The sequence below is a fragment of the Pelodiscus sinensis genome, chromosome 11 (assembly GCF_052426305.1).
Source record: "Pelodiscus sinensis isolate ZL-2025 chromosome 11, ASM5242630v1, whole genome shotgun sequence".
In the NCBI taxonomy this organism is placed as follows: Eukaryota; Metazoa; Chordata; order Testudines; family Trionychidae; genus Pelodiscus; species Pelodiscus sinensis.
Window position 1 is genome coordinate 19,395,105 of NC_143062.1, and position 20,825 is coordinate 19,415,929.

General features: G+C 55.1%; 1 protein-coding gene across 13 annotated transcripts in view; it reads left to right on the plus strand.

Annotated features, from left to right (window-relative positions):
• The window catches only part of PC (pyruvate carboxylase), a 241,752-nt gene extending 229,599 nt beyond the window's left edge, over positions 1 to 12,153 (plus strand). For all 13 annotated transcript variants that reach the window (XM_075939025.2, XM_075939017.2, XM_075939019.2 and 10 more), the window contains 11 exons: positions 3,516 to 3,660; positions 4,380 to 4,469; positions 5,684 to 5,905; positions 6,204 to 6,360; positions 6,665 to 6,905; positions 7,252 to 7,501; positions 8,453 to 8,697; positions 8,870 to 9,049; positions 9,256 to 9,507; positions 9,835 to 9,975; positions 10,109 to 12,153. In XM_075939025.2, the coding sequence (XP_075795140.1) occupies positions 3,516 to 3,660; positions 4,380 to 4,469; positions 5,684 to 5,905; positions 6,204 to 6,360; positions 6,665 to 6,905; positions 7,252 to 7,501; positions 8,453 to 8,697; positions 8,870 to 9,049; positions 9,256 to 9,507; positions 9,835 to 9,975; positions 10,109 to 10,357 (2,172 nt within the window). In that variant the 3' untranslated portion in view covers positions 10,358 to 12,153. The remainder of the gene's footprint in view (positions 1 to 3,515; positions 3,661 to 4,379; positions 4,470 to 5,683; positions 5,906 to 6,203; positions 6,361 to 6,664; positions 6,906 to 7,251; positions 7,502 to 8,452; positions 8,698 to 8,869; positions 9,050 to 9,255; positions 9,508 to 9,834; positions 9,976 to 10,108) is intronic.
• Positions 12,154 to 20,825: the final 8,672 nt, after the last annotated feature.

Here is a 20,825-nt window from a genome sequence, read left to right on the forward strand (position 1 = left end):
GGGGAGACGACTCAGCAGGTGGGGAAAAGGGGACTGGGAGCTGGTGGGATGGGGCAGATGGGGGTGAGCAGGCTGGTGCCTGACCCCATAGGAGAGTGGAGGCTGGTGCATATATCAGAGTGGGGGGTTGTTAGCTGGGCTTGGGAGTAGAGATGATGGTGCATGGTTCCTTTTTGCCAGGAGGGGGGAAGAAAGGGCTGGTGCCTGGACCCAGCTGTAGGTAAGAAGTGGGATCTAAGGGTTAGAGCAGGCACAACAGGAAACAGAGTCACACTGCCAGTCCCCAAATAGCACCCAGGAGTCCAGGCTCCCAACCCCTCCTATACTAACTACTAGACCCCACTCCTCTCTAGGAGCTGCCAATGGACTCCTGATTCCTAGCTGTGCTTCACTGTAATCACTAGACCGTACTGCCCCTCCCAATACCCTGTAATGCCCAGCTGTTTGCAGCTGCCTCAATCCAGAGCTGGGATTTCCCCACAAAGTTTGTAGCTTCCTGACTCCTGTCACAATTCACATGGCTAAGACCAGAGTTTTTGAGCTGCAGCTTCACAAACCAGGGATCACTGTCGTGCCCTGGGGACCCAAATGCCCAGCAGTGCTGTGCTATGGACAGACTTTACCACTGCCCCCGCAGACCTCGGGGCTCGGAGTCAGGGGGCTAAGGGTCAGAAGTGAAGGGCAGTAGCAGAGCTGGTGGGGGGAGCCCAGAGTAGGAGTGTGGGGCATCAGCAGGGCTGTGCAGGGGAAGGTGCTCTCTGCCAGCACCTCCACGGTGAGCACTGGCCTGTGCCAACTGGGGCTCTGAGTCTTTCCCCTCCTGCCAGATGCTGAACAGGATGTTCACTTAGGCAAATAGGAGCAAGAGGCCTGGGTGTGAAGGAGGTTTAATGGAGGGTGGGGGCAATGAAGAGGGGCTTCTGTTTAGGAGTTTTAGGATTAAATTAGATGATACGGTGGAGGGAGGGAAACACCCCACTGCCCCATTCTGAGCAGAGCTGCAATTGCTCAGACTCACAGGCATGGATGGAGCAGTAGTGATTCAGCATTAGGAGTCCCAAGTTCTCGTCCCAACTCTGGGAGGGGGGACTAGAACTAGAAGAGACTGGGAGGCTGGGAGCTAGGATGCCTGGGTTCCCTTCCATCCCAGCTCTGGGAGGGGAGAGCGCTCCTGAGTTGCGGGAGGAGGGCTGGGCATCAGTACCCACCAGGGAAGAGCTCTGAGTGCCAGGGCTGAGTGGACATTTCCTCAGCACTCTGGGGGAGCTAACGGAAAGGGGCTAGCCCTGGCTCAGGAAAGGGAGTGGGAAGCAGGGGCTGAAAATCCAGGTCTGGGGGTTCTGTCCCCTGCCCTAGGAGGGAAATGGGATCTCGAGCAGAGGGCCTGTGAGTTTGTGCTCCTGGGTTCTATGTCTAGTGCTGCCACTGACTGGCCACTGCTCATCCTGCAGCAGGTGTTCTTAGCTGTCCTGCTGCCCTCTGCTGGAGAGAATCAGCCCTGCTCTGTGGATGTGACTTCCCAGCTCTTCAGTTTTTGCCTTGTGTTTCTTCTGAGTCCATGGTTTTTCCATCTCACCCTGCAGAAGGCTGCCCTAAAGGCTGCCAGGAACATAACGAGTCAGGGCCAGAGCTGGGGTAGAACCCAGGAGCCCTGGCAATCAGGCAGTGGGTAAGGCAGCCGCAGAGGCCCCTTTCTGGGCAGCATCTGCAAACAACATCATTGGTGCCTTAAAAAACTAGCACAGCATCCCTTGAGCCATGGCAGTGCCCAGCAAGCAGAGGAGCGGGCCTGTGGGTGCAGAAAGGAGGGCACCAGTACCCATGTCCCTGCCCCTGAGAGATGACACCGAGCGGGGAGATGAGCTCGCAGCAGGATAATTAGCCCTGATGAAGACTTTGCCCCTTGGCCATGGTATCAGGAGCCCTTCACGTGCCCAGCGCACAGTGCCAGGTGCCCGCATAGCTGAGGAGAGGCTGCCTGAGGGTCTGAGCAGCACATGAAATAAGGGAGCTGCTGGGGAGGAGGGGTTTGATCCCAGGGGGCTGGGCGTGGTTTCTGCAGGTCAGGGCAAGTCACCATGGCAGAGCGGGAAATGGAGGCTCAGGAAGGGGACAAGGTGCACTCAGGGCCACGCAGCAGAGATGGGGATAAAACTGGGGTTCTGGTTCCCAACCGCACCCTCCCCTCCACCACTAGACCCTACAACTCGCTGGTCCCATCTGCTAACTGCATCTCCTGCACTAGCACACTAGCCCACCCCTCCCTTCCAAGAGCCAGGGACAGAGGCACTGCCCTCTGCTGGCTATCTTGGGTCCTGCATCTTTTACTGCTTCCAGCCCATGCTGTGATTGTGGGCCCGCAAGAGCCCAACCGCTTTCCCCGACTCAGAGCTGGGCCCCTGAGGAGTGTAGCCTGCCCTGCCTCTCTTAATGGGGCAGGACGTCCCAGTGTGGCTGCTGACCCCCGAGCCTCACGCTGCACTGCCCAGATCCCACGTTGCACCCCCTCCGCTGTCCTTCCTCAAGCAGCAGCTGTTCCATCCAGCCCATGAGACACAGTCCAGCTCCCTGAGTCTAATCCCTCTTGACAGCTTTGACAGCGCTCGGGGAAAGGGGGGCTAAGCTTACACCAGCCTTTCCCATCCTGCCGCCAATCCCCATAACCCCCCCCCCCCCCGCTCCAGTGCACAAGCCCCTCCCCATCCCTAGGTCACAGGCAGCTGGACGGCTGTGCTGCTGGGAATAGAACCGAGGCATCCTGCTTTCCATCCTCCTCCCCCCAATCTGATGGTGAGCCTCTCCCAGGGCCAAGGATAGAAGCCAGGGGTCCTTCCCTCCTCCCATTTCTAAGCACTAACCTCCCAGAGCTGGGGAGACCCAGGAGTCCTGATGCTCTGCACCCTCTGCTCCAGCCCAGCAGCCATTGTCACTTCCTGCACTAGCTGGGCCTGGATCTGGCTTTAGCTGTCTGAGCCGTAATCACAGTGCAGTGAGAGCTGAGTGCAGGGAGCAGGGAGCACTGAGTTCAACGGATTCCAAGGGAGCACACGGTTTTAATAACCCAGCTGCAAAGACCCTGCTTCTCCTCCAGCCCACCTCTCCTGGGGTACATCACCCTGGCATCAGGCCTGGGCAGCATCCCCTGGGGAAGGAAGGCATCGCTGGCTCTGCTTCCCTACCTCAGAGCAATCGGCTCAGTCTCCCTGCACACTCAGGCAGCATCACTCGGGGAAGCTCCCTTCTTCCTGGAGCCTCCAGCCTGGGCTACACCTAAAACATAGCAGAACCAGCTGCATCACTCGTGGGGCAGGGAGTGAAAAAATCCACACCCCTGAGACAGCCCTAGCATAAACAGCACTAGGTCTCATCTTTGCCACCCTAGCCGGTAGCTCCAGCTGGGGGCTTGCTGGGGCCAGGAGGGAAAGGAGTAATGCCGTGGGCTGGGGGATCTGTCTCTGGGATTTAACCCCTCAGATGCGGAGCCATGTTCACAGCCTGTCACTGTTTGTCCGCAGACCAACATCCCCTTCCTGCAGAACGTGCTGAGCAATGACCAGTTCCTGCGGGGCACAGTGGACACCCAGTTCATTGACGAGAACCCCGACCTCTTCAACCTACGCCCCGGCCAGAACAGGGCCCAGAAGCTGCTGCATTATCTTGGTACACGGCCTGCGCCGGGACCACAGACTCAGGCCTATGGCTGGGATCCCCAGGCAGTACCATGGGGTTGGGCCCCAAGCAGCTGTGGTACCACAGGGCCATAGGAAGGCTCTGTAGGGTGAGCACCAGGAGTAAGATCCCCGACTGATACTGCGGGGCAGGCCCAGGAGGCAGGAGCCAGCCAGTACCATGCCCCAGGGGGATCCTCAGCTGGTACTGTGGGTTGGCTAATGTTCCCTCTAATTTTTTCCATCCATGTATGGAATAAGTTGTGTTCTGTGCACTGAGGCATGTGCGGATGTGCACCACCAGTGGAAACACATGCTGGCAGCTGTGGGTGGCTGTGAGTGCTCTGCCGATCAGCTGGGTGGCAGCTGAGTCTTTCCTGGGCAGCCGTCCAAGTGCACAGTTTACAGGGAATGCTGGTCGGCGCCATCTGTGGGGTCCCAGTCCAGTCCTGCAGGATCGGCCCCAGTGGGCAGAGCTCCCACCTATTAGGGATTCAGGGCCAGGGGTATGATGTCCATCCCTTACCACAGTGTCAGGTTCAGGGTGGGGCTCACCAGCTGATTCTGGAGGGTCAGGGCCATAGTGGGCCCCAGCTGATTCTACAGGGTGGGCATGAGGTCGGGATCCTTGGTCGGTTCTGCAGGGTGGGATACCTGGTGCTGAGTATGATCCATGCACCACACTCTGTAACTCTGCCATTCTCTCTCCAGGCCACGTGATGGTCAACGGCCCCACCACGCCCATCCCCGTCAAGGCCCGGCCATCCCCCATTGACCCGGTCGTGCCCTCTGTGCCTCTGGGTGAGTCGCCTTCCCTGCTCCAGGACTGCCTTCCGTGGAGGCTACCCGCAGGGCCCCTCCCTCACCCTACAGCTCCATCCCATTCTGTTCCTCAGCCCCACCCCTCTCCATTCCCCATGGATGGAGTGAGGGGGGAGGATGCCTGGGCTCTCTGGCCGTGTCTGGATTACATCCCTTTTTCAGTAAAGGGATGTAAATTAGGCACATCGATATTGCAAATGAAGCCGGGATTTGAATTTCCTGTGCTTCATTTGCATAAAGGCAGCCACTGCTTTTTTTCAAAATGGGGCTTTTTTGGGAAAATGGGGCTTTTTTATGGAGTCTGTACTCCATTCTCCCCTTGTGGCTGGACTTCACTTTCTTCCCCACTCCTGGGAGTCAGGGCCTTTCTCTGCCCTGTTCGTCCCTCCTGAGGGCAGTAGGATCTAGTGGGTGGAGCAGGAAGGGTTAGAAATCAGTGTTCGCAATTCGGAGGCTGCTTGCCCCATTAGCCATGCTGCCCAGCAAATCATTAGCTGCGCTGTATTCTATTCCCGGCTGCTCCCCGGCCTGGGGAGGGAGCAGTTAGGGTCTATCAGCTCTTAAAACAGATTTAACAGGCTGCTCGGGAGAACCTTAATGAGATTTAAGCCTCCGTAGTTCATTCTCGTAATACTGGTTCAGGCTGGGGATTAGAAGCCGACAAAGAAATAAACTGCGATAATAACCAGACGTGGCTGCGATGCTGGCTAATTAAAGCCAGCCCTGCGCATCAGTCACATACATGCTGGGAACATCAGGCCCACAGCTCAGCTGTCAAAGCCACTTCATGGTGCTTGTTCCAGACTAGTTAGAGTCAGAAAAGACTTGCTAGGTGTCAGCATGGCACATACAGGGATCTCTGGCCCGGTGCTGAGATGCAGCCACCTCTGGAGTGGAGCATGAAGGCTGTTTATTTAAGGACCCCTCGCTGGTGCTGAGACGCCACCTGAGACCCTGACCCCTTCTAGCACCGTGCTGGAGTCAGCACTGACTGTGAGGAGGGGAATAGTGCCCCCGAATCCCCACCCACTCCTTGCAGAAGAGCACCCCCTAGCCCCAGCAGTACTGAGGCCAAGTGACTCCTCGCAGACTAACTAACGGTACCCTGGGGTGCTTCAGGGAGTGGTGCAGGGGTCTCTCTGGAACTCTACAGAGGCTGAATCCACTTCTCTAACCCCCTGCCCCCTTTCCAGGAGACGCCCCCATAGGCTTCCGAGATATCCTGCTCCGGGAAGGACCCCAGGGCTTTGCCAAGGCTGTGCGGCAGCACCCAGGGCTGCTGCTCATGGACACGACCTTCCGGGATGCCCACCAGTCCCTGCTGGCCACCCGCGTCCGTACACATGACCTCAAGAAGATCTCACCCTTTGTGGCCCACAACTTCAACAACCTCTTCAGCATTGAGAACTGGGGAGGTAAGAGCAGGACACAGGGCCTTCCCCTTCCAGGGGGCGCTGGCTCTGACCTGGCCCTAGGGTGGGAATTGGTGGGCTGCGGAGACACAACAGAGAATGGACTTGGGGCCTTTCTCCTCTAGCGGGCACTGGCTCTGATCCAGACCCAGGGCAGGTGGACTGGATGGCTCAGGGAGGTGGGGAATGGGACACTAGGCCTTTCCCCTCTAGGAAACATCCCCCATGGGACTGGAGGGGAGGACTTGTGGGCAACACCAGGGCCAGGTGTCACCTTCTCCCCTCTCTGCCCTGACCCCAGGTGCCACGTTTGACGTTGCCATGCGCTTCCTGTACGAGTGCCCGTGGCAGCGGCTGCAGGAGCTCCGTGAGCTTATCCCCAACATCCCCTTCCAGATGCTGCTGCGGGGGGCCAACGCCGTGGGGTACACCAACTACCCCGACAACTCCGTCTTCAAGTGAGCCGCAGGGCGGGGTGACACGGCGGCAGCGGAGCTGTGGGGAGGGGAGCCCACCACTGGGCTAGCAGAGGGCTGCGAGCTAGGATTGAGGGCCAGGGCTTCAGACCCCCCCGGGGGAGGAGAATTATGGATGAGAAAGGGGGATGGGATTCCAGAGTTTCCTGACTGACTCACCCTGACGCCAGCCCTGTGGGGCTTGCTCAGCAGGGATAACTCCACAAGGCCGGCTGGCATGTGGGCCCTGGGGTGAGGTGGGGCTCCTTCTCCCCCAAGACTCACCGGGACTCCCCTGATCCCCCAGGTTCTGTGAAGTGGCAAAGGAGAACGGCATGGACATCTTCCGCGTCTTTGACTCCCTCAATTACCTGCCCAACATGCTGCTGGGAATGGAGGCGGCGGGACAAGCCGGGGGGGTGGTGGAGGCAGCAATCTCTTACACGGGAGACGTGGCCGACCCCACCCGCACCAAATACTCCCTGGACTACTATGTCCAGCTGGCTGAGGAGCTGGTGAAAGCTGGGACGCACATCCTCTGCATCAAGGTACCCCGGGGAGCCCAGGGGCTGCAGAAGGTGGATGAGGGGCACTAGCAGCACTGGGGAGCAGAGCCCAGTGGGAGGAGGGACCCATAGCCCAGGATATCAGTGAGTTGAGAAGCTGCCCTTTGAGGGCATCTTGGCACTTGGAGAGTGTCTGGAGAGAGCTCACCCTACCAACTTTCCTCCCTAGCCCCTCTTGCTGTAGCCCTCCCACAGACCTGGCCCTCATCTCTGCCCCCCCCACCTGATTTCCCCTGCACCTTCCCTGCTCCCTACCCCACTCACCCCTTCCAGCCCCCCTCTTCACCTGTTCCTGCCCCCCATGCCCACTCTGACTCCTCCTTTGCAGGACATGGCTGGGCTGCTGAAGCCACGTGCCTCGGAGCTGCTGGTGGGGACGTTGCGCCAGCACTTCCCTGAGATGCCCATCCACATCCACACCCACGACACCTCGGGGGCAGGCGTAGCCTCCATGCTGGCCTGCGCTGCATCCGGCGCCGACATCGTAGACGTGGCTGTGGACTCCATGTCCGGCATGACCTCCCAGCCCAGCATGGGCGCCTTGGTGGCCTGCACCCGGGGCACCAACCAGGACACAGGTATCGCCCCCAGGAGCCTGCACGCCCAGGGTCTGTGCTTGGCTCCGGGAAGGAAACGGGACTTAGTGGCTAGCACAGGGAGGGCTGAGAGTCAGGCATGGTGTCTGTCCTGCCCCCTTGAAAAGAACAACATGAGATGGGCTAGAGCAGTGTTTCTCAACCTTTTCTTATAAAGTACCCTTTAAAAAAATTGTAAGCACCCCCAGGACCTACAGTTTTCCGACACACACAATTTTCTTCTACTATTGCAACACATTTGTTTAAACAACTTAATCGTAGCTGGGTAGGCAATGACATTTTTGGGTGTAAAAAGTACCAAAATAAGAAAGCGCCGTAAAACTTAAAACAAAAATTCCGTTTTCTCCAAGTTTCAGTTGTGCTGACGTACCCCCCAGACTTCTCTCAAGTGCCCCTAAGGGTACTCGTACCGTTGGTTGAGAAACACTGGGCTAGAGCAAGCAGCAAGGGGGTGCATGGCCCAGCTGCCCCCATGCTGCTTTTTTTTTTTTTTTTTCAACTATTTGGTGTCCGGGAGGCGGGCGGGCATTAGCCTGCCCACATCTAAAGGACCTCCCCGCAGCCTGCGGGGAGGGTCCACAGAACCTGGAAGAACCAACTAATTACTGGGGACAAATAATGAAAAAACAGGTATGGGTGTGAGGGTCAAAGGGTTAAAACGAGGGAACCGGATGGGGATACTGAGCAGAGAACCCTGGACAGCGCCCACTGCCCCCCGAAGGTCGAGAGAGATCCAGCAGACGCTGCCCGTTGGAACTCTGCCCGGATACGTGAGCGGATCCAGCAACGGAAGTCCATGCTCTGCGGAGCCAAGATCTCAGGGTGGCGGATAGTCCCAGAGCCCGTCTCTGTCCCACACACCAGCATGAGCCAAGTCCAACCCCTGCACCCCAGCCCAGCCCAGCCCCATCTCCTCCCTTTCCCCTGTCTCAGGCATCCAGATGGAGAAGGTGTTTGACTACAGCGAGTACTGGGAGATGGCGCGGGGCCTTTACGCCGCCTTCGACTGCACGGCCACCATGAAGTCGGGCAACGCCGACGTGTATGAGAACGAGATCCCCGGGGGGCAGTACACCAACCTGCACTTCCAGGCCCACAGCATGGGGCTGGGCAACAAGTTCAAGGAGGTCAAGAAGGCCTATGTAGAAGCCAACAAGCTTCTGGGGGATCTCATCAAGGTCAGAGCACAGACCTCAGGGGGCCGCCAGCCCTGTGCGGGGGGGAGGGGGGCTGGCTGGCCCGGGAGGGTGGGAAATGGGACATGGGGCTTTTCCCCACCTGGGGGCACCAGATCTGACTGGCCCCAGGACGGGGGTCCTGCCCGCACTGACCCATCTCCTGCCTGTGCAGGTGACACCGTCATCGAAGATCGTGGGGGACCTGGCACAGTTCATGGTGCAGAACAACCTGTCGCGGCAGGAGGTGGAGGCCATGGCAGACGAGCTCTCCTTCCCGCGCTCCCTGGTGGAGTTCCTGCAGGGCTACATCGGGATCCCCTACGGTGGCTTCCCTGAGCCCTTCCGCTCCAAGGTGCGGCTGGGCAATGGGTGGGGTGGGGCTGTGGGGGGCAGGGCTAGATCAGGTTCCTGTGCTGGGAGCTCTCTGGGCCCTTCCACTCCAAGGTGAGCCATGGGGACCACAGGGCGGAGCTATGGGGGGGTATCCCCTTCCCTAGCAGGAGGGGGCTCCCATTGCTCCAGCCCCCCCAGCATGGGATTCTGATGCTCTCCCCTCAGGTGCTGAAGGACCTGCCCCGCATTGAGGGGCGCCCAGGGGCCTCGCTGCCCCCCCTGGACTTCCAGCAGCTGGAGAAGGACCTGCGCACACGGCACCAGGAGGACGAGATCACCCCTGAGGACGTGCTCTCGGCCGCCATGTACCCCAAAGTGTTCGACGAGTTCAAGGAGTTCACGGCCACCTTTGGCCCCGTCGAGTGCCTCAACACCCGCCTCTTCCTGGAGGGGCCCAAGATCGCCGAGGAGTTTGAGGTGAGGGAGACAGAGAGTCGGGCCAGGCCCGGGGGGCTGTATGGGGGCTGTGTGCTCTGGGTGGACCTGGGAGTAGGAGTCGAGGGAGTGAGAGGAGAAGTTTGAAGTGGGAGGTTGGGGTCTGTGGGGAGCTGGGAATAGGGTTAAGAGGAGACTGTGTTGGGGGGCCTTTTGGACCAGTGGGACACTGGGAGGAGCTCCGGGTGGGGTGGCTCCCACTCTGGGACCCAGGAAAGCGTCACCATGTCAGTCCCCCAGAGCGAGTGACTGACTCTCTGCAGACTCAGGAAGCTCCGGGGCCTCCCCGCTCTCTGTCTCCCCCTGCAGGTGGAGCTGGAACGTGGAAAGACTCTGCACATCAAAGCCCTCGCGCTGGGAGACCTGAACCGGGCTGGCCAACGCGAGGTCTTCTTCGAACTCAACGGCCAGCTGCGCTCCATCCTGGTCAAAGACACACAAGCCATGAAGGTGCCTGGGGGTGATATCGGGCTGGTCACCCATTGGGCCTGACCTTGCGGGCTGGGCACACGGGTCTGGCCTGAGCTAAGGCCTCGTTGTGTGAGTAGTGGTGCCTGACTGTGTCTCTCTGGCCCACCCGCAGGAGATGCATTTCCACCCCAAGGCGCTGAAGGACGTCAAGGGCCAGATCGGGGCCCCCATGCCTGGCAAGGTCATCGACATCAAGGTGAAGGAGGGGGCAACGGTTGAAAAGGGGAAGCCCCTCTGCGTGCTCAGTGCCATGAAGATGGAGACGGTGGTCAATTCCCCTGTGGCCGGCACCATCAAAAAGATCCACGTCAAACCCGACATGCACCTAGAGGGAGACGACCTCATCCTGGAAATTGAATAGGCCCCACCCCCTGCTGCATTCTGCTTCTCCTCCGCCACCCCGGACAGAGAACTGCCCCACAATGTGTCGGATGCAGACGGCACACTGTCACTTTAAGGGCATGCACAGCCCACTTTTAACCCTTTGTTTAGAGGAGATGTTCCAGCTTCTTTCTCTTCTCCCACCCCACCATCTCAGCTATCGGAGTCCTGCTTAGCCTCAGAGTCACCCAGCTTTTGGGGGAGGTGCAGTTCCTTCCACCACTACATGCATCAAGCGGTGTAATTCCTTCTGCCACCACCAGGGACTGTCTATGCACATGTCATGGATTAACAGGGCTGTGTTACGGCCCAGCCTTTACGCAGTCTTTTGGCAGTGACCCCATTGATGTGCCAGAGCCACGCTTCCCCCCAGGCAGCCAGATGGCCTCAGCAACTCCATGGCCTCAGTCCCCCTGCTTCCCCTGTGAGCACCTTCCGCCTGGCCAGCTGCAGTCAGACCCCTGGAGAGACTCTTCTCTTCTCCGGGAGCGACGTGCCCAGGGAGAATCGCTGGTGAGGCCCAGGCAGCAGGCTTGGCAGACCCTTTCCCTGAGCTCCTTAGACCACAGATATGATCAGCACTTTCCCCCCAGTGGGCAGTGATGCAAAGTGGCCAGTCCAGAGTCACAGAGACAGTTCATCACTACAGAGAAGTCCCACCTGTGCCATAGCATCATACAGCCTACAGGTGCAGTCCCTCTTCCTCTGCCAGGGGGAAGCTGATCTCAGAGGCTAAGCTTTGCTGCCCCCTGCCATCCCACTTACTCTGCTACCAATTGCATTATACCCATCAAGTGCCAGGGGGCACTATTCAGCCAGGTCCTCCCCTGCACCATGTAGGGTGTTCAGTGGGGCTGACAGAATTGCCAGGCCCCTGGAAAGGGAGGGGCAGCTCTGTGTGCCTGAAGGGGGCAGAGCTGGGGCAGCCAGCCCTCTGTGTCACACGGCCACTCCCCTTCCCCCTCCTCCTCTCAGCCAGTCCTCAGTACTGCCTGGAGGGAAGTAGTGGGCCCTTTTGAATATCCGGGTCCCAGGGTAGTTGCCCCCTTTGATCTCCCTCCTTCATCAGTGGACCTGGGGGTGCTGTCCCCCTTGACCCTCCAGTCCAGGTACCCCTCAACTCTGGGGGCACTGTCCCTACACACCTTGCCACTACATTCTGTGCCCCCAAAAAGCTGCTGCTTCCCCCAGGCTTAACCATGACTCCTTTCTCCCTGGTTGGGGGAGAGGGGTTCTCTCCCCTGCCATGCTGCTTCTGGGGGCCCCTCTTTCTGCTTCAGCCCTGGGTTAGTCTAGCAGCCCATAATCAAGTTTTGTGTCTATTGTCTTAATTGTCAACTCCTGCCCCTAAATATGGATGCCCCTCCCCCCTCAGAGCAGATAGGTGCTAAGGGGCATTTCTAGCCATGAATTTCCCCCACCCCTGCTTCCCAGTGACCCCACCCCAGTGTTGGTCTGGGTGGGGCTTCCATAGGGTGAGAGGGGGCACCCAGTGGGTAGTGACCAAAGCAATCATGCTGGGTTTGGGGGGTGGAGGAGGGCGGTTCAGATGTTTACAGGGTTGTTTGCCCAGAGCTGGGGAGAGGGAGAGATCCCCTCCTCACTGCCCAAGGGCACGGGAACAAACCTCACAGCTGTGAGGCCAGTCTGTGGTGCAGGAGTCCTGAGGGCCCTGTCAAGCTGGAAGGATCAAGGCCGTTTTTGGAAAGGACTCAGTGACTCGGGCCCCTAAGGAGCTGGCCTGACTGGGCAATAAAACTCATCTCACTAACCATTCCCTACTGACCTGGCTGAGTTTGTGAGACCAGAGAATTGGGCACAGCCTGCCCCCTGCTGGAGAGACTCCGAACTGCTGCTGATGTGGCTGCCTGTGTATGTGGGGAGCTAGTGCCTTTTATATCTGGGCAGGATAAAAGGGCATCTGCAGAGGTAGGGAGGGGGGAGTCCAGAACAGGGATTGCAGGGGGCTGTGGGTCAGGACTGAGGGGCAGGAGTGTCCAGGTCTGGGATAGCAGGGGCTGCAGGTGCAGTTTGCACAGCATCACTTTTGCATTGGCTCCAGCCTCAATGTTAAAAATTCAGCCTCTGTGTAAAAGGAAGATTGTGGCTGACTAGCAGCTGCTGTGCGAACAGGAGCGTGCTGCCACGGTCAACTCAGGAAGCGCAGACAGAAGGGTGAGAGTATAAAGAACGGGGGCAATGAGTCATGGGGGTTCTTTCCTCTCTGCGGGAGGGGGACGTCTAGCAGAGCAAGGCCCAAGGTGGGAGACAAGCTGGCTTAGGCAGGCAGGGGCTCCAGAGCCTGCTGTCTCTTTGGCCTCCATCCGCCAGGCTGCACTGCTCACCCTGGCAAGGTGGGGGGCTCCCTTCACCTGCATGCCAGCAGACTGGCCCTGTCTTGTCCCCACACTCACGGCACCTGGCAGGGGTGTGAGGTGACAGGTCTCAGCTCGGTGCTGAGCAGGGATGCCAGTAAAATGCTCAGGGGCGTGGCCCATCAGGGGCCAGGTTAGGGCTCCCGTGTGCGGTGCATGGAGGGAGCCTGTGGCTGAGGAGCAGGGGTTGGAGCTGCCATCTGAAGGATATAGCAATCCCGCATGTCGGCTCCAAGCTCCTTGAGTCGCTCCCACCAGCTCGTTACGCTGCCGGGATCGTTAATAATTCATCTCCTTCTGTGCTGTAACAGAATTAATGCAATTCTCTGCAGCTGTGCCTGCCGCATGACTCTCAGCCCCATCGCACCGGCCTATGGCCTGCGGCTCACCCAACCCCTGCTGAGGGGAAGGGGCTTTGGGCTAGGAACTGGTGGGTTCTGATCTCCCCTTTCCTACTCCCCGCTGCGCTTGAAAACCCATCATAGAGGGAGGCTGCTAACCCCCCCAAACACACACACACTTTACAAGGTCAGTGCCACCACCCTGCCACTTCCTCTCTCAAGGGATGGCCCCAGTTGACAGGGCACAAACCACCCTGACCTTTCCACATCTCACAGCAAGATCCCCACCCTTCTTCCAGGCCCACCACTTAGGTACCCCCAAGGGTGAGCTCTTCAGCTCCAAGCCTGGCTCCAGCTGCCTGGATCACACCATGTGCTCTCCACAGCACAGATAAACCCTTCTGGGAGCTGGGCACCCAGGGTGGCACTGCAGGGACACAGTGTATCCCGGTGAGAGCAAGCCAGGGTTTATTAGTTCCATGGCAAAGCCCCTGGGCAGACTATTAGGACAGCATGGTCAAGCCAAGCTCAGGTGAGCTACCAACAAGCATGCGTCCATCACCCTAGCTGAGGCTGCCCCAGGGGCTAGGTGGGCAGAGCTCTGTCACACAGCTGGGGACATGTCACAGCCCGGAGCAACGCAGCTTTGCCAACTGACATGCTAGCGGGGCACCCTCTCAGCTTGCAGCAGCTGGGTACATCCGCACTTGGGGCTGGGGTGACATCACAGCTCACCTAGGCCAACTCTGGTGGCCACACGTGGTCCTGGAATCCTGGGCATTGCATCATTGCTGGGCATGGTGTGCAGGAGGCCACGTTGAAGGAGGAGCAGCAGCACTGTTAAAACCGACGTCCTCTGATACCAGATGGGGAACGAAATCCCCAATAAGCTGACTGTGTGGTTAAAACCAGATGTGAGTCCTGCTTACTGCTCCAACACATTGAGCCAGTGAGCTAACACAAGCTGGGGCGTGGGGTAGCCATGCTGGGTACATCCCAGGGGGAGACAGGTTTGCACTCAGAGCTGCTGCAGGTGCTACCATGGCTGCATTGCTAATTCTAGCACAGAAGCTAGTTCCTGCAGAGCTCAGCAAGGCAGGATGTCACTGAGGTGTCTCTGTTGCTGGGTGTCCCAGACTGAACCTTGACAACCACACTGTACAGCCCGCAAGTCTTACCCACCCATCTCTGCCCAGCTGCTGGTCAGTGGGGCTTAACGGGACAGCATTGGCCCTTGCAGTCATGTCTGCTGATGCTGTCAGTGCTGGCTGGCATATTAATCTCACCAGAGCCTGACTTAGCCAGACCCAACGCTGATCCCCCTGTACCAGGACAAGTAATGTTACCCCTATAGTTAGACAGACAAAGGGAAACTGAGTCACACTTACATTGGTCATTGTCAGGGTTGTTCCCCACTTTGGCACTCCGAATGCAGAAGACGGGGGCCCACAGTAGACCTTAAATACCTTGCCTCTCCTTACAAAAACTCCCCAGCGTCACAGATTTACTGACTTTGGGGGGTAGCTGCCGCCACCAAGAGAAACAAACCCCTTTTTTCTTGAACCCAGGAAGAAAGCACCTGGGGATACCACAGGGATACCCCAAGCTCCTCTGCCACAAGAGAGTTTGAAAAAAGAACGAAAAAACAAACTGGCTTTGATAGCTGGCCTCTCGGGGTATGTCTACACTACCACCCTAGTTCCAACTAGGGTGGTTAATGTAGGAAACCGAAGTTGCAAATGAAGCCCGGGATTTGAATTTCCCGGGCTTCATTTGCATCTTGCCGGGCGCCGCCATTTTTAAAGCCCCGCTAGTTCGGACTCCATGCCCGCGGCTACACGCGGCACGGAGTAGGTAGTTCGGATTAGGCTTTCTATTCCGAACTACCATTACTCCCCGTGGAATGAGGTGTACCGGTAGTTCAGAATAGGAAGCCTAATCCGAACTACCTACTCCGTGCCGCGTGTAGCCGCGGGCATGGAGTCCGAACTAGCGGGGCTTTAAAAATGGCGGCGCCCGGCAAGATGCAAATGAAGCCCGGGAAATTCAAATCCCGGGCTTCATTTGCAACTTCAGTTGCCTACGTTAACCACCCTAGTTCAAACTAGGGTGGTAGTGTAGACATACTCAGGCTAGGCAGACACACACTCAGACCTCCTGTTTCTTTCCAGGACATAAGAACCAAATCTCCTTAAAAAGGGTGATTTTATTAACAATAACAAAAGAAATACATGGTAAAGCATACTTGGTTGCTAGGTGTTACAGAGCAACTGAGTAAACCAAATTAAAACACTGAACTTTTTCCCTTTATTTACTCATGGTCCCTTCCGGGGTCAGTCTACTTCCATGCCCCAAATTCCTTGGAGGCATGGTAGTCCTGCCTGGGTTTAAAGCATGCTATTTTCCAACTTGTGTGTTAACTCACCCACAAAGAAAGCCGGCAAGGTATCTTATACAATTCAAATTTCAGCACTGTAATCCCATTGGTTCTTCTGGCTCTCTGCCAATCCCTCTGCTAGCTACCTGAGTTTAGCCCTTTAGTTGCCAAGTGCTGGTCAGCGCTTCTCAGATCCATCACACACACACTCCAAGTCACAGATGATGCTGGACAGGCTGGCCCCCACTGAGGTCTAGAATAAAATATAGTTAATAATGTACATGGACACACTACATTTATTACTGAATACACAAAGATTAAACATAATGCCCCAAATGCATGGAATACAATAGGGAGAGTTTTAACTGGCTTAATCTGCGAAACCTTCATGGAAGAGTGCATCCATTGCTTTGTTAGAAGCTCCTGAGATGTGTTGTATGTCAAAGTCAAAGTCTTGAAGAGCCAAACCACCAAAGAAGTTTCTTTTAATCTCTTTTACCGAGTGAAGCCACTGCAGAGCAGAATAGTCAGTCTGCAGATGAAAGTGTTGTTCCCAAATATATGGTCGTAGCTTCTCTAGAGCATATACAATGGTGTAGTATTCCTTCTTGGAAACAGACCAGTGGCTTTCCCTCTCCAAGAGTTTTTTTACTGAATTTTTCAACAGGGTGGACTTGTTGATCTGGCCCAGTTTGCATCAAAACTGCCCCCCACCACACTCTGACGCGTCAGTGGTGATGAAGAAAGATTTGTTGTAGTCTGGGGCCCTTAGGATAGGGTTAGACATAAGAGCAGCCTTAAGCTGCTTATAAGCTTCGTGATACTTCTCAGTCCACTTAACTGCATTTGGTGTGTCTTTCTGGTTAGCTCTGTCAGTGGTGCGGCGATCTCACTGTAGTGCCATACAAATCGCCTGTAATATTTTGCCAAGCCTAAGGTTTAGACCTGTTCCTTTGATTGCGGGACAAACCAGTTTTGGATAGCCTCTACTTTAGCCTGTAGAGGGCTGATAGTCCCTTGACCCACCTGATGTCCCATGTAAGTTACCCAGTTAGGCCTATTGACATTTCCTAGCCCTAACAGTCAGCATGACCTCCCTTATGTGGTGGAAGACAGCTTGGAGTGTTCTAGATGGTCTGTCCATGAATCACAGAATACAGCCACATGGTCCAGATAGGCCATTGCACATTCGCCAAATCTCACTAGCAAATTATCTACAAAGTCCTTGGAAGGTTGTGGGTGCATAGCGAGAACATTCAATTCACAAAACCCCACGTGTGTAACGAAGGCTGATCTTTCCTTGGCTGACTCATCCAGAGGTACTTGCCAGTATCCCTTGGTTAAGTCTAGGGTGAAGATGAACTGGGTGCATCCCAGTTTCTCCAATAGCTCATCTGTACGTGGCATTGGATAGTTGTCTGAGTGTGTTACAGCATTTAACTTACAATAGTCCACACAAAAATGGATTTATCCATCCAGTTTGGGGACTAGGACCACCAGAAAGGCCCATGAACTTTCAGAGGGGTGAATTACACCCATCTCTAACATGTCCTCGAGCTTCTCTACAGCAGCTTTGGCGGAAGGAACCATCCAGTAAGGTTGGGCTCTGAGTGGGTGAGCTTCACCTGTATTAATGGAGTGGTAAGCCCATTCAGTCCAGCCTGGGCTAGCTGAAAACATCAGTGCAAAGCTGGCGCACAGCTCCTGGATCTGCTATCGCTGCTCATATCCGAAGCCCACGGAGAGGGTTACCTCTACCCCTTGCTGCTACTGTGCTCTCTGAGAGCCAAGTGTGAGCCCATTTATCTGCTTCTATTTAAGGGACTTGCGCCTTCCCCTCCCCTCCCATTCAAGGCCCCGCTCCCCCCATTCGAGGCCCGTGACCACTTCAAAAATTTTTGCAGTGGCCCCTGCTCAAAACTTATTGTCCACCCCTGCCTTAGGTTTAAGGTTAGGGTCTGGGAACACTATGAGGTAGTTAACCGCTCCTATGTGCTCTCGGCCTGTGAACGGTCTCCCAAGATGCTTCCATCTTATTGGCCTGGAGCACCTTCAAGACCATGACTTGCTCCCCTACCCTGAAGGAAGGCTGTCTGGCATGTTCATCATACCAGGCCTTCTGCTCTTGCTGAGCATTCGGTAAGGTTTTTTGAGCAAGGGCTAAAGAGTTCTGATGATGTTCTGCAAGTTGCCCACAAAAGCCTCTATATTAGTCCCTGATGAAGGGGTAGCCCCTTCCCATTGCTAATTGCAATGGCCCCTTAACCTCGTGGCCATAAATAAGTTCAAAGGGCGAGAATCCCAAACAGGGTTGGCGTACAGCTCTGTAGGCACACCAGGTCCCAATCACTGGAGTGTTCATTTAAGAATTTGTGTATCATAGCTCCCAAAGTTCCATTCAATCTCTCCACCAGGCCATTTGTCTGGTGGTGGTAAGGGGTAGCAACCAAGTGGTTCACTCCAGGAGCTTCCCAAAGAAGTTCCATGGTCCAAGCCTGGACGTTAGTCCCTGAATCCATAAGGATCTTGGAGGGCCAACCTACCCTGGCAAAAATATCTCTTAGTGCCTGGCACAAGCTCTTGGCAGTGGTGTTCCCTAGAGCTACTGCTTCCATGGGGTGGCAAAATCCATGAAAGTCAGGATATTTTGTTTTCTTCTGGGTGTCTTTTTAAGGAAAGAACCCAGAATATCCACAGCCCACATGCTGGAATGGAACCTCTATTATAGGGAATGTCTGGAGAAGTACCTTGACCCAGTCTTGGGCTTTCCCACTCACTGGCACTCCTCAAAAGACTGGAAATACCCTAGACACATCCTTGCCCATCACCTCCCAGTGGAATGACTTTCCCAACAAGTCTTTGGTTCTGTTTACCCCAGCATGGCCATTAGGGTGATCGTGGGCTTAGTTCAAGAGCTTTTCCCTGTACTTAGTTGGAACTACCAACTGTCTGTGAGGATGCCAGTCCTTCTTGTGCCCACCAGAAAAAGTCTCTTTGGCTACCTGGACCTTTTGGAAGAGCTGAGAGGCAGGGGCTCACTACAGGCCACCATCTAAGTCCCCGAAATATCCCGAACTAGCTATTCCACATCTTTGGAGCAAACCTATTATTTCAAAATATAATGGGCTCGCTATTCCAACAGCCCAGTAAAGCTCGTTCTACAAGAATTAAGGGACATTTTGGAATAGTGCTCTATTTCAAAATTTGGTGCTGTGAAGGCCAATTTGAAATTTGAAAGCCAAATTTCAAAATAAGCTATTCTGAAATGAACTTGAATTAAGCTATGCAATTTGCATAGCTCAAATTGCGTAGCTTATTTTGAGATAAGGGTGCAGTGTAGACACACCCAGACAGACCTCCTGTTTCTTTCCAGAACACACGAATCAAATCATCGCCTTAAAAAGGGTGATTTTATTAACTAAGCAAAAAGAAATACTTGGTAAAGCATATTCGGTTGCTAGGTGTTACAGAGCAACTGAGTAAAACAAATTAAAATACAGAGAACATCTCTGGGTATGCTCTTAGATCAGTGGTCCCCAATCTTTTTAAGCATGAGATCACTTTTTTGAAGTGCAATTCAGGAGCTACCTCAAACCCAAACACCTTTGCCTCACCTCCTTCTCACCCCTTCTCTGAGGCCCCACCCCCTGCCACTCCATCCTCCCTCCCTCCCCTACCTTTACTCACTTTTATCAGGTTTGGGGCAGAGGGCTGGAGTTCCAGGGAGGGGGATGCAGACTCTGATCTTGGGCTAAAGGATTTGGAATGTGGGAGGGGTTATGAGCTGAGCATGAGGGAGGGAGTTGAGGTGCAGGGGAATTCAGGACTAGAGCAGGGGTTTGGGGTGCAGGAAAGGTTCAGGACAATGGTGGGGGTTCTGAATGCAGGCTCCAGCTGGACACCGCTTACCACAGGTGGCTTCTGGGTGGTGGTGTAGGGGACTAAGGCAGGTTTGATAGCCAGCACTTGTTAGCGTCCAGGCCAAACCTGTCAGGATCACCTGTCAAAGGCTCCAAGATCTATCAGTAGATCCTGATCTATTGGTCAGTAACCACTGTCTTAGATAGTGAATGATCGAGGGAAGGCATAGATTCACACAGAGAAGTTTAACCAAACAAAAAAAGATGGCCTTATCACAACTAAAGATATATTTCCCTTTATTTACTCTTGGTCCCTTCCTGGTTCAGTCCACTTCCATGCCCTGAATTCCTTGGAGGCATGGTAGTCCTGATCAGGTGTAAAGCATGCTGTTTTCCAACTTCTGGCCTAACGCCCCCACAAAGAAAGCAGGCAAAGTGTCTTATGCCATTCAAATTTCAAAACCGTAGCCCATTGGTTCTTCTGGCTCTCTGCCAACACCCCTGCCAGCTACCTGAGTTTAACACTTCTGTCGCCGACTGCTGGCCAGCACTCCTCCTATCTATCACACGCACACACATTAAGGAACCCTCTGGAGAAACTTGCACAGCCCTGTCTCGACTGAAATGTGGTCATGTGAGCAGGCAAGCTTAGCCTCCGATAGTCTGGTGCAATACGTGAACGCAGGCAAGGCCTGACGCAAACATGTGAGAATATGGCTTCCTCTGCTTAAGGGAGTTGGGCAGAGCCTGACCACAACGAGCAAACACAATGAACTAGATCAGAACATTCCAACCGATAAGCATAAGTACAAGACGTGACCTGGCAGTCCTAAAGCCGTTAGCCACGAAGACGCAAAACAATTTACAAAAGCAGCGTGTCACAAAAGGAAATAGTGATGGATAAGTTAATCAGTAGTGTCGTTTAGGTTAAAGAATGACATCGTTCTAAACAACGAGTGGTTAATCATAGTCATGGGTGACCAAGTCAAGCCTAGTCAAGATAAAGGCGAAGAAGAGATAATCAGTGGGAGCGACTGGGCAAGGGATTTCCACGTACCTTGTCCACTGCAACTAGACACTGGAGCAGTTCATACCAGCAACCGAATTGTGGACACCTCTCTGCGTGGGAAAAGACCGAGGCTGCAACCTCCCGTCAGACAATTGTAGGTTTGTTAGCGGTGGAACTGCGCACGATTTATTGAAATAAGTAGGTGTATATTCATATCCTTACCATTGAATATCTTGTGTATTGTCATAGGTGCAGGTGTTATGGCATTGTCTATGCTAACTACCCATTTATTGGACTAGCTCTATGTAACTTTGCATTGCTTCGCTTTACTATTTTGTGTATAATAAGGTTAGAGGCAGAGCTCATCCTTGGTGTCTACTGGCTCCTCTCATATCTAAGATCTCGAACACATGCCAAACCATCCACCACAGCTCTGCCCAGGCCATGCACCTGGATCTGTGGTCTGTAACCACTAGACTCCTAGGC